The 19,844-nt window shown below is 37.6% G+C and overlaps 1 protein-coding gene across 4 annotated transcripts in view; it reads right to left on the bottom strand.

Annotated features, from left to right (window-relative positions):
* The window catches only part of Pask (PAS domain containing serine/threonine kinase), a 413,885-nt gene that overhangs the window by 109,420 nt on the left and 284,621 nt on the right, over nt 1-19,844 (bottom strand). For all 4 annotated transcript variants that reach the window (XM_090376045.1, XM_090376047.1, XM_090376046.1 and 1 more), the window contains one exon: nt 8,360-8,544. In XM_090376045.1, coding sequence (XP_090232171.1) covers nt 8,360-8,544 — 185 coding nt within the window. The remainder of the gene's footprint in view (nt 1-8,359; nt 8,545-19,844) is intronic.

Genomic DNA, 19,844 nt, shown 5'->3' with positions numbered 1-19,844 from the left:
GTCCCAATCTAAACAATTTACTGATTGAAAGGAAGAAAACAGCAAGATGTCCAGCACCAGGTTGTCCTGTTGATGTCATCTTGATCAATTTTACAATCATTCATCACTTATAGAAACTTTAAAGCTGGCAGTTGTCCGATGAGCATAGAGCTGAAATGCCCACTGAAAAGGTTCTCAATACTTAAAATAGCAGAGCTGCCAACTTTTGACTTCCAAAAAACTGGAAATTATTATTTGTAAGCAGGGGAAAATAGGAGGTTTTAGGACCAAAACAGGAGGAAAACTGGAGATTTTTTAAAGTACACACTGCTAGATATTAAATTTCACTTGCAAAATACAACAAAAATACAACTATATCGAATTGTTTACCAGTAGAGTATGCTTTCAAAAATGAGCTTATCCAATTTTTTTTGTTTGTGGGTTTCTGTTTAGATATCCTATTAAACATCAACTGATTTTGATTGCTTCAAGAAAGACCGTTGCAGCTTTGCTGGCCTTCAGAAATGTTGACTCAAAGTTTTGTTCATAATAATGGGCTTGCTGCTCTCTAGACTTGGCTGCCAGGAGCACTTCCAAAGCATCACCAGAAAGAAATCTCAACTCAGTTTTGGTTTTTCTGATCTGAATGAATATTCTTACACACTCAACGATGCTATGGGGAATTTTTAAAATCCAAACATGACTTGGAACAATTTGTTATATTTCAAGCTTTCTTGTGTACTTGTCAGTTCCCCTACTGTGCATCAATATTTTTCATTATGGTGTCTGGTAGGTTCTCAAACTGAAAATGACAGAACTGATGCTGCAAAACATCTATTGCTTCATCATTTCTTTATCTTTAATGACATCAATAAGAACTGCAAACTTGTCCACAAAAATTTTTTTGAAAATGATACAATGCCAATTGATGAAATCTGTGCTACCTTAGCATTCATAAAAATATCATTTTTCATTGGGAACATGCACATTACGTAGTTGCATAAGCATAAAGTATTTCCTCACCAAGGAAAAGAAAAAGACGATTTTTCTCATTTTAGATTGTTCAAAACACTGCCAGGCCTATGACCAAGTCAGAACATCCATTCTGGTTTACTCTGCTATAGTAGTCAATTTCCAAAATGGAACTGAAAGATCTAAATAAAGAACATATCTAGGAGCAATGATCTCATTATATGGAGGTCAGATACATTGGATTGAAGAGCTATGTTTGGATTTTCAGAGGCTGACATAACCTCATAAAAGAAACATGCAAACTTCTTTATTCAAGCTAAAAGGGAGAAAAAAATGAAGATGACAAGCCTAGAATAATCAGATTTATTCACCAGATGTTTGTGATTCTGAAATTCTTTTTCTTGGGAAGTTCATTAATTTGTCTTCTTTCAAAACTTCTTTTGTATCATGAACTGGATTAGGTATGAGTCAGTGCCAATCACTACTGGTCACTCGTTGTAATTTTGAATTTGGTAATTCTGAAAAGTGCTCATAAGACTTTTCTGACTACTTCTAATCTCTTCTTTAAATCTTTAAATAGACTTGTCAAGATTGCCCCTGATTTAACAGAAGATAGCCAACATGTATACACATGTTTCAAAATCTTTTTCAACATCAGTGGTATGTACCAGTTGATGTTGAAATCTATCTCTCCTTTTAGCATTTCCTTCTAAATGGTAGTAAATTGCTGCCATGTATTCATCCTCTTTCACAGGAAGGCATGCAGCTCCCTTTCCAGCAGACAATTAATATGATGACAAGGATAGCCTATTACCACCAAGTGCTCAACTCTTGTTACTGTTGCTACTCTAGTTTTTAGACCTGCTATAATAGGTGCATTATCAACTCTAAGTGCAAGACAGTTTTTAAAGAAATCTCAAATGTTTTCAGAAAATGTCCACTGTTGTACACTGTAGAGTCACCCTCCAATGCTCGCACTGAGAGCTAGTTGCCTTTGATTTATTTCTATCCTTTTTTTTTTTTTTTTACAAAAAGTTATAACACAGATATAACTTTGTGTCTCATTGATTACTGCCATCTGTAGCGAATTTTTCAGAGCCGTGATACCTCTTCTTTCCCTAACTATGCAATTTCACTAATATTGCCTGTTGTTTTTGTTATTTCACTACTGGGAAACATATTTCTGAATGCACCTGCATGACCAGCACAACTCAGCTGTATTACAAATGGTAAACAAGGGGCTAACCAGGGAATTAGATCTTGGGGTCTAGCCGAGTGGGCAGGAGCGGGAGTGCAGTAGCACACGCTCTTTGAGTAGACCGGGGTTCAAGCCCCTGACTGCTGAATACGGTCGATCTGCCAACCCACACTGGACCAGCGTGTTAGATTATGGTCCATTTTCCCTCAACATGAATTGTTGAGGAGGCTTCCATCCTGCAGTGGGTTGATAATGGCTGCACTTTACTTTTTTTTTTTTACCCATGTAGACTATGTTTATGATTCTTTTGAAAATTCAATGTGGATTGTTGATATTTGGAAAAGTGGAAACATGAAAAGGAAGTAAACAGATAAAGGGGTATAAAAAAGAAAAAGGTATTTTGTCAATTTTGTAATTATTTATTTCTTATTATAGATACTTTATTAGTTATCTTTTATCTCTCTCACTTTCAGTTTTTGCCTTATTGTCCATGCTCTGCTTGGTTTTTGCACTTGCTGCCTTTGACTGCACTAAACTACTTCCCCCTTTTCCTTCTATCATCTTATTCTATTTAACAAAAACCACACACACACACACACACGAGGTGCAGCAATAAAGTTTCTAGACTGGTGCAATAAAAAGGAGATGAAAATAAGTTTTATTTTTGCACAATGTAATTACCACCTGACTGAACACACTTATTACACCATGCTAAAAGTTTGTGAAAAGAACCAGCAAAGGCATCCAAGGAGATTATGTTCAGTTTGGTGGTTATGTTTTTCTTTATGTCATCAACATCCTGAAATCTCTTTCCCTGAAAGCAATTTGCATCACAGGAAAGAGGAAGAAGTCCACTGGTGCTAGAGTAGGGTTTTTTGATGGTTGATTTGTACAATGCCACGTTTCATCAGAAATGTCTTCACAACAAGTGCAGAATTGGCAGAGGCATTGTTGTGAATCATTGTTGATTCACCCAACACTCATCACTAGTGACAACACAGTTCAGGAAATTAGGATTGATTTGACAAGTCTGGATGAAGTCTTCGCATGATGATACTCTTTGTTGCTTCTGCTCATTTGTGAGGCGGCACAAATTTTGCACATGCCTTCCTTTTCCCCAAATTTTCATGAAGAATTTGACAAATCATCTCTTTATTCATATCCAACTCATCCGTCATCATTCTGAGGGTCAAATAATGATCTCTTGCCACATTTCCTGAACTTTCGCAACTCTGTCCTAATTTCAAGAGGTTGACAGATGCCGGCTCCTTGGGTCATTGAGACCATCCTCATTCCATCTTTGAATCGTTTATACCATTCAAACATAATTAACACTGACACGACTTCACATTTGATCACCATAAACAGTTTTCAACATTCCATACATTTCTGTTGCAGATTTTGGCAGTTTAACACAATCTTTGATATCCTTTTGTTGCTCCAATGCAAAATTGTGACGCAGAACATTAACACTATTAATGAAACTGGTTTTGTTACATTCAACTTGTCAGCCTACTACTGGACAATCTGTTCCACCACATGTTGGAGGAAGTCTGAACTACAACATTTGACATTTCTGAAAAAATGTCAAATGTGTGGAAGCCCTCTACAATGAACAAAGGATCTAGAACAAAGTCTGATGTATTTGGATACTTTACAGTCACTGAAAATGATAAATAATATATTTGCACATGCCAAATGAATGACACTGATGGTGAGATTTTAACTTGTGGAGCAAAAATTAGTAAAATTTTGACCAATAAAATCAGTGTTGTATCTTCATCAACAAGTGAAAGGTGTTCTTCAAGAGTTGGAAATAAGAAAAGAGCATGTACTGTGCATTGTGACTGATAATGCCTCCAACTTGTCAAGTACCACTGAGAAGTTAAATAAAGACCAAGAGAGAGAGAGAGAGAGGGGTGATTTTATAACAGATGATGAAAGTGAAAGAGATGAATCAAGTGGCGAGATTCCAGAATTAGAACCTGATGATGGCGTAGAAGCAGAACTGGATTTAAATGCCATCATAGATAAAATTTCAAGCCTCTTGAGAGTTCAACACATGCATTGTGATGTTCATACTTTACAACTGGCAATTTGTGATGGCTTAGGAAACAAACATGCAACTGTTCAGTAAGGTGAGACAGGTTGTACTAGCTGCTAGAAAGCCAAAAATAGAAGCAATAATTAAATGGTGTGCTGGAAAAATAGCAATTTTGGATCAAGTTACTAGGTGGGGTAGCACATATATGATGATGGACTGCTAACTGGAACTCATGGTGTGGGCGGGTACTGGGAAGCAGCCTTCCTGGTGACTGCTGCTTCTTGGTAGCTAAATGGCCAGAAACAACTAAACAACACACACACACACACACTATGCAAACATAGTACTACACTCATTTCTGGCCATTGCATAGAGTTTTGTATATCATCCCATAGAAACATGGCTGAGATAAACTAACGTTTAGGGGCTGCCTTATATAAGACACAACACATGTCCACATCCTTATTGACATGGCCAACCATGAACTACAAATAACAGAAGTACTGTGGGACCAGGTGCAGAAACTTAAAAACTTGCTTTACCAAACACATACTACTACTACAAAGAAAATTCAAGGTGAAGAGTTGACTCCTGGCCAGTTCCTAAATGAATGGAAGCCTCTGATCTACTGCTTCTCCAAGATATATGGTCCCATAGATGAAGGTGTCATGGCCTCCATGGAAGTTGAGGAAAAATCTTTATTGGGAAATTATGTAATATTAGCAAGCATTTATGTTGATCTCAAGTACAGATTTTAGAATAGAATAGAATCTTTAATTGCAGCAATGATAGACATACAATTAGTCCCGTCACGGCATGGTGGTGCCAGGGGTTAACAAAACATATTTACAAAAGAGATACACATGAGAAAAACATAAGTTACATCAGATTATTAAGAAAGCACAGTTTTACATTTTCAGTTCGACGAGGATACCCTTCCTGTATTTTTTATTATTGACCACTTCTTGGAGGTCCCCGTTGATGGCTTGCAGTGAGGGCAGCATTTGCTTTGGCAGGAATCTGTCGGTTAGTACTAGCCGGTTACGGTTTGCTAGCAGCTGTGCTGAAGACCGGAGATAAGGGGGAGGAATGCGTCAAGAGCAGTGATCCCAGAAGTTCGGCTCTGTAATTTTACCGGTGGCCATCTTGATGGTGAACAGAAGCCTTCTTTCTGCGATGTAGGACCGGAGCCTGCGTAATTGAAGAGCTTCTGCTAACTGCGTTGATCTGAGAGCTGGGGGAAGGTGGAGTTTGCTGTTGGCCCATTTTAGAAGCCAGAATTCGGCAGAGAATATTCTTTTGATGTTGGATTTGGCGGCCGAGGCCCATATCTCTGAAGCATACAGTATTGTCGGGTAAAGGATTGATACGATGTATCTTTTTACCAGTTGTGGGTCGGTGGTGTGGAGCAGCTGTTGTTTGGCGACCCAGCGTAGTGAGTTCAGCCTCGACTGTATGAGGTTTATGTGATCGTTGAAAGATAGTTTGGAGTCGAAGACGACCCCCAGATCTTTGTGTGTTTGAACACTTGGAACTGAGGAGCCGTTAAGCACAGGCTCCAACGTTGTTGGGCTGCCCTTTAGAGAGTAAGTGTGCTGATTTTAGGGGGTTGATTTGGAGGTTGAAGGTATTGAGGTAGTCAGCCATGTCCTACAGTTTGCTAGTGATTTGCTGAGTGATTTCGGCTGCCGAGTTGGATGGCAATATTTTAGTAAGGAGCTTGACATCGTCAGCATATGTGATCCAATTGCACTTATTGGTCACAAATGGCACCATGATTGCTGAGAAGAGAATGCCAGACAGGACCCCCCCCTTGAGGTACACCGGCAGTTATGTGGCGCGTGAAGGTCTTTGTTCCGATCTTTAGAACAAGGGTCCTCTTCGACAGGAGAGATTCTAGGAACCAGAGAACATCGCCGCGGAAATTGAAGTAGTTATTAACAGATGGACAAAAAAGCAGAGCAAAGGAAGCTTTATGTGATATAGCACTCAGAATAAGAAACCCTAAAGAATGCCCAGTCCCAGGAGATGAAATACAAAGCAATCTACCATCATCATCATTATTATCTAATACTAATTCTGAAGTTGAGTTTGACTTTGAAAAGATTATTGAAAAACAGCATAGCTCGAAAGGCTGTCGACTGAAATTAGAAAAAGGCATACCACATGTTACTCCAATTAGTACATTGACTAAATTCAAGTTAGAAATATGTGTCCTTCACTGAAGTGGAAAAAATTGACCGTCAATCAAAGATGTCAGTAAAAGATGCAATATTAAAGTACCCTAAAATCATACGAGATGTTGCACAACTGGTGTTTGCATTGCCCCCAACTCAAGCAGTGTAGAGCATTTATTTTCAGCTCTACAAATCATTAAATTAGATTTGAAAGCATCAATGAAAGAGGACATGCTTGAGGCAATCTTGTTCTTAAGAACAAACTGCTATACATAATTAAAAATTTGAAAACTTAGCTTTTAAGGAAATTAAAGTTAATTTGCATGTTTTTATGTGGCAAATATAAGTCAGTGTTTTTTCCAATAATACAATAAGTTGTTTTCAATTCATAATTCATTCATTTTTGTTCCTTTCGTACATTAAATTAAAGGTCAAATTAGCATTAGTAGAGGCATATGATGCAAAAAAGCAAGCTTATGCAGCATCAGCCAAAAAAAAAAAAAAAAAAAAACACATCACTCCCATTTTGCCACTCCGTTTGTTCGAAATACCTGTCCAGCTGAGCCTTAAATTTATTTAGGCTATTAACTTCCACAACAAAGGATGGAAGTTCGTTCCACCAACCAACTACCCACTGGTTAAAGGCAAATTTTCGAACATCTGTCCTACATCTGTCTTTCCTCAATTTGAATTTATGCCCTCTCAGGTGATTATTCTGAGCAAGAGGAAGAATCCCATCAGCATTGAGTATGCTCAAACCATTCAAGGCTTTATATACCTCTATCAGATCACCTCGCTGGTGCCTAGTCTCCAGACACTGTAATTTGCAAAACTTAAGCCTTTCTTCGTAAGAGCAATCCTTTGTTCTATTTACTAATCTTGTTGCCCTTCTCCGTACTCGTTCCAACAGCTCTACATCCTTCTTGATCAGTGATAACAGAATGGTATCAGTTTCCATCGAGCCATTGATTAATGATGATCAGAGCACCCAAGGCATATGCCACCAAAACGGTTCCAAAACCATAACATCATTGCCTCCAGCCTGCCAAACACCAACAGTGCATTCAGGTGCCATGGCCTCGTTGCTTTTTTCAAATGCAGATATACCCATCAGCATGACAGAATTGGAAACAGGATTCATCAGACCAGGTGACAGATTTTCACATGTCAGTGGTCCAGTGTTGATGTGAAGTCCCTATGCAAGGCACAGTTCTCTGTGTCTTGTAGTGGGCATGGGAATCTGTGATGGCTGTCGACTGCCATAAGAGCTAATATCTCGTGTACAGTACACGTAAATACTGGTTTTACTATTCCTATGTTTTAGTGAGTGGTCAGATGTGTTACGAGAAGAGATACACAACACTCACCACAAGCGTCAACCACACATGACTGTTCCATGCATGACCTTTAGCTGGTTGTTCAGCACTTTTGAGCAAGTCACAGTAGACGCGTGACATCACAGAATGGGGGCACTTAATCATGTTGGCTGCTATTGAAATACTGGCACCTGCATGTCTTCCCTACAATTATCCTTATATTCAAAGTCTGAAAGATCTTGATGCTAACCCATTCTTCCTCATAGACACTCAAAAACTGATCACCATGTGTGTGAACTACAATCTGATATCATCATCATCCATTCCCGACTTTGAGTCTTCACTGGAGTCACAGACCATCCACTTCCTATAGAAGGGGAGGGGAGAGGAAATTTCACAACAACACCAGATATTATTGTGCAAGTGAGTAGTTTGAATAAATTCAAGGTAGAACTAGACAAACTATTAGAAAGGATGGACAGGTGATATGGGAAGTATTGGTTTTTCTTTTCTTCATCCTTTTTTTATTATTATTTTATTTATTTATTTTTTACAAATGCTGTATAAGCTTGCTTTCTTGTATCATTTTCTACTATTAATGCTACTTTAAAAGTATACTCTAAATATCATACTAATGCATTCATTTCCTTTTACTTTTTAATGACTAATTTACCTGGCCTAATGAATTTGTAGACACATCTAATCCAAGGCCTGCAGTACTATTAAGACTAGAAGCTAGGGTAAGGCTTCGACAAGGACGTCCTCCTTCTCCAGCCTCTTCAGGATCTCTTGACACCCACAGACAATAAAGTGTTTTACCATCATCTAATTCTATCCTCCGTATCTGGTAAATAATAGCTGAAAAATTTTTAAAGATAAGCAAAATTCAAAATTATGGAAATAAACAAGTATTGGTAATAGGAAAAACAATGCATGGAAAGCTTATGCATTATCACAAGATACAAAAACAAACAAAAAGAGTGAGAACACACAATTTGTGTCACCTTCTTCGATTCATATATATTTTGATCTCCATAATTATCCTATCTCAATTAAAATTTTTTCTCTTATTTATGTAACTTGAAAACCAGTAGATATTACAGCATTTAGTAAACTAAGTCCATTTAAACTCTTGAATAATCTAAATCACATCACCATGCAGACATCTGGCTTCTAAACACGGTAACTAACAGAAAGTTTTGCTCGATATGAGTAATCCCTATTGCCCATAACTAATCTTACAGCTCTTCTCTGTTACCTCTTCATCATGTCCACATCTTTCCTAAACTGATGGTTCCAAAGCTGAGAGAATATTGAAGATGTCTGATATCCACTGCTATTAACAACAGAAAAGCCACCTCTTTGCCTCTAACTGGCAAAGGCCCTTTATATTATTAGTTGAAAATAATCCAAGCTTAAACAGCATTAAAAAAAAAAAAACCCTACCTATATCATTTGTCAATCTCATCTAATAATCTGTCTAACCTTCCTTCAGTTTCTACAAAGTACACAAAGAATCAATTACTCTCTGGCTGAAAGAAAATTTCACACATCAATCTGCAACCATTCGTTTTCAAACAAACTTTGTGCCACATTATGGGTGTAATCTGAGAAAGAGTAAAGTTACCATTATCATTCAGTGTTCAATTCATTTAAAGCCTAAAACATTTTAATTTTTATTCTTTGTACTCTAATGCTACCACACAACACATTTTATATAACTGATGTCTTTCTAGATAAGATTACTCTTTTATGCTCCTGCCAAACTTCTTTCTCTTCTTTGTACTTGTTCCAACAGATTAACATCCATCCTAAAAATGAGGCTTCCAAACCTGTAGGCAGTACTCAAGATGTGGCCTGACAAGTGCCTTATATAATGGTATTACTGTCACTTTGTCTGCCTTAAAACAGTAAGGGGCCAGCATTGAATCATAAAGGACTCCACTAATAACATCAAAGCATGAAGAGCAATTAATGTTAGGATGCAAGAATGCAAGCAAAAAAAAAAAAAAAAAAAAAAGAATAAAATGTCTGACATTCAATAATTTGTCTAATCCTAATTAAATTTTATTCAATTTACTCACTCTACAACAATGTGTTGAAGTCTGTTGCAACAATCAACTACATGTGAACGTTCGAATAATTTTGAGCCCATGGGAGCAGATAAGTTTAATGAAAATTTTTCCCATCATTATGATTAAAATATTAAATTGTTTGTCAAATAGTTTAAGAGTCTTAGTCACGCTTGTTAGCTTATTTTCAAATTTAACTAGTGATTTTGTAAATTAAGACTTATTATTCGTATTGCTATTGTATCGGTGTTTCGGTGCAAATATCGCAACATGTAACTAGTAGTGCATGGAATAGTAGGGTTCAATTGTGATAAATAAGTAGCTTGAAGGTTTTATCACTTATTAGGTTTTTTTTTTTTTTTTTTTAAGCCAATAAATTTTACTTTTTAGTAAGGATATAACTAATTTAAAATTGCAATCGTAATGGTACAACGTAAGACATATCACTGCGTTTAGGAATCATAATTATAAAATTTAGTACCAATTTTGACTGCTTATGTCATCACACAGTTTTCACACAGTATGTGCAAAAATTATTTATTTTATACATCATATCACTTTACTGCTCTCTTTCTTCAGGCAAATTTCTTCCCTTCATTAACTTGAAAATGCACTTAATCTTTCAGGCCCTGTTGCTTACTAATACTTAAGGACTTCAACTCAAAATCTAATCTCTGGCCTAGCACCACTACTGATTCTAGATGCATCCTTCTTGATGACGTAATCTATTTCCACCATCTGCCAATTCTCAAATTAACAAAGTGTCTCATTTTCAAATTCTCTCAGATAATCAAATATCGATGTCTCCCTTGTTACTACAGATATTATCTCTTTTGTCTTTGACTTCCCTGTACAGAGTGACTTTATAACTAGCAATCATAACACATTTTCACTGAAATCTTCTAGAACCTCTTAAGACATGTCTATAAATTATCAGGTGACTCAAAAGCATATGGTAGATATAAGCTAGTCAGTATTCAAGTCACAAAGGAGATTAGGCAAGTGAAGGCAGATTATGAGAAATCTTTGGCAAAGGATGCAAAGACTTCTTACTTATATAAACTATAAAAGGACGGGGACGAATCAGATAGCTGTCAAACTAAATGAGTATTTTGCATCTACATTCACACATGAGGAGTTATTCAAGGTGGAGAGGGCCAGATATTTATCAAACTATCAGGGAGTTAAATGATTTTGTAATAACTGAGAGCAAAGCGGAGGAGAAATTGTTGAAGTTAAACACAAGAAAGGCACCTGAGGTGGATGGGATCTATCTAGTTATATTAAAGGAGGTGGCAAAGGAAGTAAGCAAACCCTTAGCCCTAATTATGAGAGCATCCTTGTACTCAGGGGAAGTCCCCACAGACTGGAGATGTACAAATGTATCTCCAATTCACAAAGGGTGACATGAGTAATCACAGACTGGTTAGTTTGATTTCTGTTTCAGGGAAAATAATGGACTCAGTGGTTAAAGAAGCATTGCAGGATTATCTAGACAAGACTGTAATAATAATTCAGAAAGCATGGGTTTGTTAAGGGGAAGATCAGAGACGTGGTGTCACACAGATATAAGTAATGCAGAACTGGAATTTGGGGAGTACAACGTCTACAGAAAGGATAGACAGGATAGGAAGGGAGGAGGGGTTATGCTATTAGTTGAGAAACACAAAATCCAAGAAAGTGAAGCCAGTTGACATCGCTGGACAGTGCAGTGTCGAGTCAGTTTGGTGTGACATAAGCACTGGGAGATCAAAATTGAGAGTAGGAGTGTGCTATAGGCCTAATGACTCTGATGAATATAATAAGAAACTGTACACGGAAATAGAGTGGGCCAGTAAATCAGAGTGTCTTATAATGGTGGATTTTAATTTCCCAGATATTAACTGGAATTTGTGGGTTGGTCACTCACACACTAGCAAGGCTTTTGTGGATTTATTGATGATTGTTTTCTAAATCAGCATGTTCAGGAGGCAACTAGAGGAGCAATACTCTTGATTTGATTATCAGTACTGATTCTTCATGCATTAAGAATCTGCAGATACAGTAACCACTAGGTGGCAGTGATCACAGTGTGCTGAAGTGGGTAAAGGGAAGGGTTATTGCTTTCGTAAAGACGACAACGATGGTCTGAGACAGTATTTAAATTCTATACAGTGGGGACCAACTGATGATGTTACCAACAGCAAACTCAAAATGGGAAGCATTCAAAGAACTTATCTTGGAAGCTACTAGGCTTTACATACCAACTAAGAAATATTGTTCAAGGTTCAGGCCTAAATGGATGTCCGATGAACTAATAAGACATATGGCAGAGAAGAAAAATGCATGGGATACATATAAATTAACATATGACACAGAAGTCTATGATAGATACAAGTTGATCTGTAACCAAGTTACAAAGGAGGTTAGGCAGGCGAAGGCAGATTACGAGAAATCTTTGGCAAGGGATGCAAAGAAAAACAGCAAGGAGTTCTTTACTTATGTAAACTCTAGAAGGAAGGGGATGAATCAGATTGGTCCACTTAATATCGATGGTTCAACTGTTCACGATCCTGCTCAGGTAGCTAACAAACTAAATCAATATTTTGCATCTACATTCACACATGAGGAGTTATTCAGGAAGGGGGAATGCCACAAATGAAGTAAACACTGGCAGTGAGCTAGATGATCTTGTAATAATTGAGAGTAAAGTGGAGTAGAAATTGTTGAAGATAAATACAAGAAAGGCACCTGGGGTGGATGGGATCTATCCAGTTATATTAAAGGAGGCAGGAAAGGAAGTAAGCAATCCAGTAGCCATAATTATGAGAGCTTCCCTGGACTCAGGGGAGGTACCCACAGACTGGAGTTGTGCAAATGTAAACCCAATTCACAAAGGAGGATCAAAGGCTGACACAATTAATTATAGACTTGTGAGTTAAACTCCTGTTCCAGGAAAATTAATGGAAGCACTGGTTAAAGAAGCACTGCAGGATCATCTTGAAAAGAATTCAGTTATAGCTCAGACACAGCATGGTTTTGTTAAGGGAAGGTCTTGCCTGACCAATTTGATTGGATACTATGAGGTAGTCACAAAAGAATTGGATGCAGGGAATAACTTTGATATTATATATTTGGATCTTAGAAAGGCTTTTAATACTGTTGCACATGGAAGACTGCTGCAGAAATTTGAGCAGTGTGGCATTGGTGGCAAATTGTTGCTATGGATAAAGGGATGGTTGAGTGGCAGAAGACAGAGAGTGGTAATTAATGGACACTGCTTATCGTGGACTAATGTTATTAGTGGAGTCCCTCAGGGTTCAGTGTTGGGTCCATTGTTGTTTTCTGTATTTATAAATAATATTGATGATGGTATATCAAGGTTAATGTCCAAGTTTTCAGACGATACAAAGGTTGGCAGGGTTGTTAAGGACGCTACTGACGCTATGCTGCTGCAACAGGATCTGGAAAGGTTGAGCAGATGGGCTGAGAGGTGGCAAATGAAGTTTAAAATTGCTGTTTCCCATATGTAGTACTTTACTAAATGTAAAGTACTACGTATGGGAAACAGCAACCCCAGAGCAACATATCAACTCTGTGGTACTACACTGACAGTGGTAGAGAATGAGAAGGACCTGGGGGTGATTGTGCAGGAAAATATGAAGTTCTCTAAGCAGTGGAGACGGGCTGCAAGGGTATCTCATGGTGTCTTATCAATGATATACAGGAATTTTTCTAGCAGGGATAGGGAGGTGATTATTCCCTTGCATAAAGCAATGATCAGGCCACACCTTGAGTACTGTATACAGGTCTGGAGGCCTCATTTCAAGAAGGATGTAGAGCTGCTGGAACGAGTACAGAGAAGGGCAACAAGGTTAGTGAACGGAACGAAGGGTTGCTCTTACGAAGAAAGGCTTAAGTTTTGCAAATTACAGTGTCTGGAGACTAGGCACCAGCAAGGTTTTTTTTTTTTTTTTTTTTTTAGTTGTTGGCGCATTGGCTTCTGTGGCCATAATGCACCTCCCAAAGTTTTTGCATTTTACTCTGATCCAAGCCCGAGGCGGGAATCGAACCCGCGACCTTTGGGTTGCCAGGCAGGCACTTTACCCACCTGGCTAGCCCGGTCGGCTATCGGCAAGGTGATCTGATAGAGGTGTACAAAGCCTTGAATGGTTTGAGCATGCTCAATGCTGATGGGATACTGCCTCTTGCTCAGAATAATCACCTGAGAGGGCCTAAATTCAAATTGAGGAAAGACAGATGTAGGATAGATGAGTGGAAATTTGCCTTTAGCCAGCATTGAGGAAGTTGATGGCCTAAATAAATTTAAGGCTCAGCTGGACAGGTATTTCGAACGAACGGAGTGGTGAAGTGGAAGGGGTGTTTTTTTTTTTTTTTTTTTTTTTTTGGCTGATGCTGCATAAGCTTGCTTTCTTGCATCATATGCCTCTACTAATGCTAATGCCAAAAATTTGGTTGGATACTATGATGTCGTCACAAAGGAACTAGATGCAAAAAAATAATTTTTAAATCATATATTTGGATTTTAGGAAAGCTTTTGATACTGTTGCACATGGAAGACTACTGTAGAATGGATAGAAGGATGGTTGAGTGGGAAAAGACAGAGAGTGGTAATCAAATGATACTGCTCTTCATGGACTAATGTTATTAGTGGAATCCCCCAGGGTTTGGGTGTTGGGCCCATTGTTGTTTTGTATATTTATCAATGATATTGATGAAGGCATATCAAGCTTAATGTAAAAGTTTGCAGATGATACAAAGGTTGTCAGAATTGTTAATAACAGTAATGACAATATGCTACTGCAACAGGATCTGGAGAAGTTGGGCAGATGGGTTGAGAAGTGGCAACTGAAGTTTAACATTGACAAATGCAAAGTACTGCATATGGGTACCAGTAAGTTCAGAGAAATGTGCCAACTAGGTGGTGTTACACACAGCGTAGTGGAGAATGAAAGAGACCTGGGGATAATTGTGCAGTCAGATATGAAGTTCTCTGAGCAGTGCAGACAAGCAGCCAGAGCAGGTCATGGGGATCTTGTCAATGATATACAGGAATTTTGAGAGCAGGAATAAGGTGGTGATTATCCCCTTCTATAAGGCAATGGTTAAGTACTGGCACAGGTTTGGAAGCCTCATTTTAGGAAGGATGTAGAGTTGCTAGAATGAGTACAGAGAAGGACAACAAGAGTGGGAACAAAGGTGTGGTTTTTTTTTTAATCAAGAAAGGCTTTAGTTCTGCAAGTTGCAGCATCTTGAGACTAGGCACCTGCGAGGTGATCTGATTGAGGTGTATAAGGCCTTGAATGGGTTGAGCAGGCTCAATGCTGATGGGATACTTCCACTTGCTCAGACTAAGAACCTGAGGGGGCATAGATTCATATTGAGGAATGACAGGTGTTGAACAGATGTGTGGAAATTTGCCTTTAGAGAGCGGGTAGTTGATTGCTGGAACAAACTTCCATCTTTCGTTGTGGAAGTTGATAGTTATAATGCATTAGGGCTTATGCCTGAAGCGGCGAGAAAGTTAGACTATGTACAAATTAGTGCAAAAGCATCGTGTTAGTTCACAGCTAATCCTAAATTAGCAAATTATTTGCAAGAGCGGCATCATTTAAGTCATATCTCATATTGTGAAGTTATACTTCATAACTGTTTTGCAATCACTGCATCACTTGGGTACCCACCCACCCACGGAAGAAGGGCCAAATAGTCCTGAAATGATGCCGTCTGGATGGTGGTATCCACTGAGAATAAGTAACAACAGTCTTCTCCTTCGGGTGTAGTATTACTTATTTGAAGTAGTGCAATGTCATGGCAACTCGTCGTGAAGGTATTCACGATGTGAGATATGAATTAAACGATGCCGTTCTTGCAAATAATTTGCTAATTTAGGATTCATCATCATCAGCATCAGTCATTTTCAATCCACTGCAGGATGAAGGCCTCTCCAGCAACTTTCCAGTTCCTTCTGTTTTGAGCACTGGCCATCCATTTACTACTCAAAGATTCATGAATTTCATCTATCCATCTCCGCCTTTGTCTTCCAGGTTTTCTTCTAGCTCCTCTTGGGTACCATTCTGTTATTTTCTTAGTCCATCTGTCATCATGTCTTCGAGCTATGTGTCCTGCCCAAGACCATTTTAGTTCTTTAGTTTTGATAAGAATGTCCTTTACTTGAGTTTGCTGCCTAATCCATGTGTTTCTCTTCTTATCTAACAGTCTGATTCCCAATATAATTCGTTCCATTCTTCGCTGTGTAGTTCTTAGCTTCTCTTCCATTCTTTTGGTGAGTGCCCAAGCTTCACTTCCATAAGTCATGGTGGGGAGTATACATTGGTTCATTATTTTACGTTTCAGACAAACTGGGATATTGCTCTTCAGTATGTGACTATATTTCCTGAATGCTATCCATCCAAAATTTATTCTTCTCTTGACTTCCAGCCATTTATCATTATTACAGCTAATAACTTGTCCCAGATAAGTATATGACTCCACCTTTTCAATTACTGCTCCTTCAATCATTATTTCCCTTTCCGTGGCATACTTGTTCATCATTACTTTTGTTTTAGCCATATTCATCTTTAGTCCAAAATCCTTACTAACTGTGCATAACTGATTAAGATTTTCCTCTAATTCTATGGGATCGTGGCTTATGACTACAATGTCATCTGCAAATAGTAAATGGTTTAGGTACTCTCCGTTCACATTGACTCCTTTCTGCGACCAGTCTAATCTTCTGAAAGCTTCCTCAAGGGCAGCAGTAAACAGCTTCGGAGATATATTGTGTCTCCTTGTCGAACTCCTTTCTCGATTTTAAATTTCCTACTGTCTTTGTCTAGTCTAATAAAGGATGTAGCACTGTCATATATTTTCTTCAAAATCATAATATATGGAGTATCTATGCCTTGTCTTTCCAGTGCCTGAAACATTGCCTTATGCTGTATGGAGTCAAATGCCTTTTCATAATCCACAAATGCCAGGCATAATGGTGTTTTATATTCATTTGTTTTCTCCATTAGCTGTGATATTACATGAAGGTGATCCATAGTTGAGAATCCTGTCCTAAAGCCAGCTTGCTCTTTCGGTTGATTCTCATCAAGTATTCTTTCTAATCTGTTAGTAATGACCCTTGTGAACAACTTGTAGATATGGGATAACAAGCTAATTGGTCTATAATTTCCAATTTCTGATTTATCTCCTTTCTTATGCAGCAAAACTATGATTGCATTATTCCACTGCTTAGGCATCACACCTTTTCTAATGCACTTTGTGAAGAGCCTTGCCAGTTTTTGTGTTATGTTTCTTCCTCCCAATTTTAACAACTCTACAGTAACTTCATCTTCCCCCGGGGCTTTCCGATTCTTCATTATCTTCAATGCATGTTCTACCTCATCAGGAAGAATATTGGGTATGTCGTATGTGTTGCTACTTTGCAATCCATGTTCCCCACTGCTGGTATCATTCCCTCGCTCCTTGTATAATTCTCTATAGTAGTCTTCTGCTATTTGAATTATGCCTTCGCTGCTGTTTATAAGTACACCATCGCTATTCTTCAGTTTCAGTATCATTTGTCTTTCTGTATTACTGCTCATGGCTGCTGATTTAAATCCTTTGTTTTCCCTTAATGCTTGTTCTACTTTTCTTGTGTTAAATCTTCTTATGTCCTCTCTGAGTCTCTTTCTAATGGCTTTGCATAACTCAGTATACTCAATTTTCTCCCTGTCAGTGTTTTTCTTGTTCTTCATTTGTCGTCTTTGGTTCATCATGACAAGTGTTTCTTGACTAATTTTTTCTTCTTTGGATTTCTGTTTCCCTATAGGTTTCTTGGGCTTTATCAGTTTCAGAGAGGTGTAATATTCCTCGTCGATATCTTGGTCCTGAGCAGTCTGCAGAAGCTCAAACTTGTTCTTAAGTTCCAGTACATACTGCTTTTTCTCCTCCTCTGTTATTTCAAAGACCTTTGTATTATTTACTTGAGTCAGTTTTTTCCTTTCCTTTCCTACATCTATATCAAGTGTACATCTTACCATTCTGTGATCACTTCCAACATTTACCTTATTCAGGATGGTAACATCATTCACAATATATCTTCTGTTAGTGAGGATGAAGTCGAGTTCATTAGTTGTTAATCCATTTGGACTCTTCCATGTCCACTTTCTGTTCACCCTTTTCTTGAAAAAAGTGTTCATTACTGACAGTCCTTGAGATTCTGCAAATTCCACAAGTCTTTCACCTCTTTTATTTCTTTCACCAATTCCAAAATTTCCTATAGTTCCTCTTTCTGCGCTGCTTTGTCTTTTTCCAACCTTAGCATTGAAGTCCCCAATAATAATAGTGTAGTGGGTTTTCTGCTCATCTAGAAGACTCTCAATTTCAGTGTACATTTCTTCAACCTCTTCATCATCATGGCTCGATGTTGGTGCATAAATCATTATAATCTTTAGCTTGTACCTCTTAGAAATCTTGAATATTAGTCTTGACACCCTTGGTGATGTACTTTTGAATTCCAAAATGTTGTTTTTAAAATCTTTATGGACCAGAAACCCAACTCCACCTTCACTCCTTTCACTGTTTCCATTGGTGTACAGCAGATTTCCACTTGATAAACTTATAAGTGATTCATTTCTTCTTCTTGTTTCAGCCAAATTTAGGATTAGCTGTGTACTAACATGATGCATTTGCACTAATTTGTACATAGGAAGTTGGTAGCTTAAATAAATTCGAGGCAGAACTAGACAAATGTTTGGAACGAATAGATGGCTGAAATGGGAAGGTTTTTTTTTTTTTTTTTTTTGGCTGATGCTGTATAAGCTTGCTTTCTTGTATCATATGCCTCCACTAATGCTAATGATACCTGCAACTTCTCTCTCTCTCTCTCTGCATCCTCATAGAGACTTTATTCATTATTCTTTAAATATATATAAATATATGCTGGAATAATTTTGCCCACTCCACACACTGTCTTTCCCACATATGAACTTAAAATTCTCTTAAATCCACTTGAATTTTAAGTCCACATATGAACTTAAAATTCAGCATCTCTTAAAATTATACAGTACAGTAAACACCCGCTATTCGCGGTCGCTGATTTAATATAAAATGAAACCTAAAAAAAATGTGAATTTTAAAGCGCCGTGAACATTTTCCGCCATAAAAAAACATGGGTGTGGCTAAAATTATCTTTCCTGGTCAAAATAGCGCTCAGTGGGTGAGGGGAGAGGGATGACAAAATCGCGGTCGTTGATGTTTCTCGCTAATCCTTGTTCAGTATGTGTTATGCGCTTGTCATGGAAGGTTTCGTCATTTGCTTTTAATTTATATGCTAATAAATTTATCAATTTATAAATTGATTTGTAAGCATATCAATTTATAAATTGATATGCTTACAAAAGTGATAAATCTACCATTTTGTAGTGTAAAACAAACTTTTTTGAGTGTGTTAATGGAAGAAAGTGACTTTATTGTGGACAATTTCTTTCTAACCCCTACAAAAATATGGCTACGAATAACAAGGGAAATGTGAAAAGATCAAAGAAGGTGATGACATTAGCGAATAAAATTGAGTTATTAGACAAAATTTCTAATGGTGAAAATGTCTCCTCAGTGGCAAAACGTTATAAAATCAATGAGTCAATGGTACGAACAATTAAAAATCGGAAGAAAAAATCCGCTGTAGTGTCTGTGAAAACGCGCTAATTGCTTCAAAAATTTGCTCTGTAACTCATGATGTTAAATTAGAAAAAAATGGAAAAAGCTTTAAATCTGTGGATAGAAGACCGAACTCAAAATAAAATTCCGTTAAGTTCACTCATCATTCGTGAAAAGGCAAAACTCCTTTATCAACACTTTAGCGAAACTGGTGATAGCACTGACGTGATAAGTTTTTTAGTTAGCAAAGGCGCTGGTTTGAAAGATTTGTTTGAAATTTCTAATAAATATTACATTTAATATTAAATTGTTTCTTATTTTCATTTCGATGCCATATGCTTGCATTTCTAATGGTCATATTATGAAGGTACATATAATACATACATACATAGACAAAATTTTAGACTAGTTTTTCTTATATATTTCATACTTTGGAAC

This window comes from Mastigoproctus giganteus, chromosome 6, assembly GCF_048544385.1.
Source record: "Mastigoproctus giganteus isolate SK-2022 chromosome 6, ASM4854438v1, whole genome shotgun sequence".
NCBI classification, from domain to species: Eukaryota; Metazoa; Arthropoda; class Arachnida; order Uropygi; family Thelyphonidae; genus Mastigoproctus; species Mastigoproctus giganteus.
The sequence above is the reverse complement of the archived record's forward strand: the minus strand, read 5'-3'. Positions and strand labels throughout refer to the sequence as shown.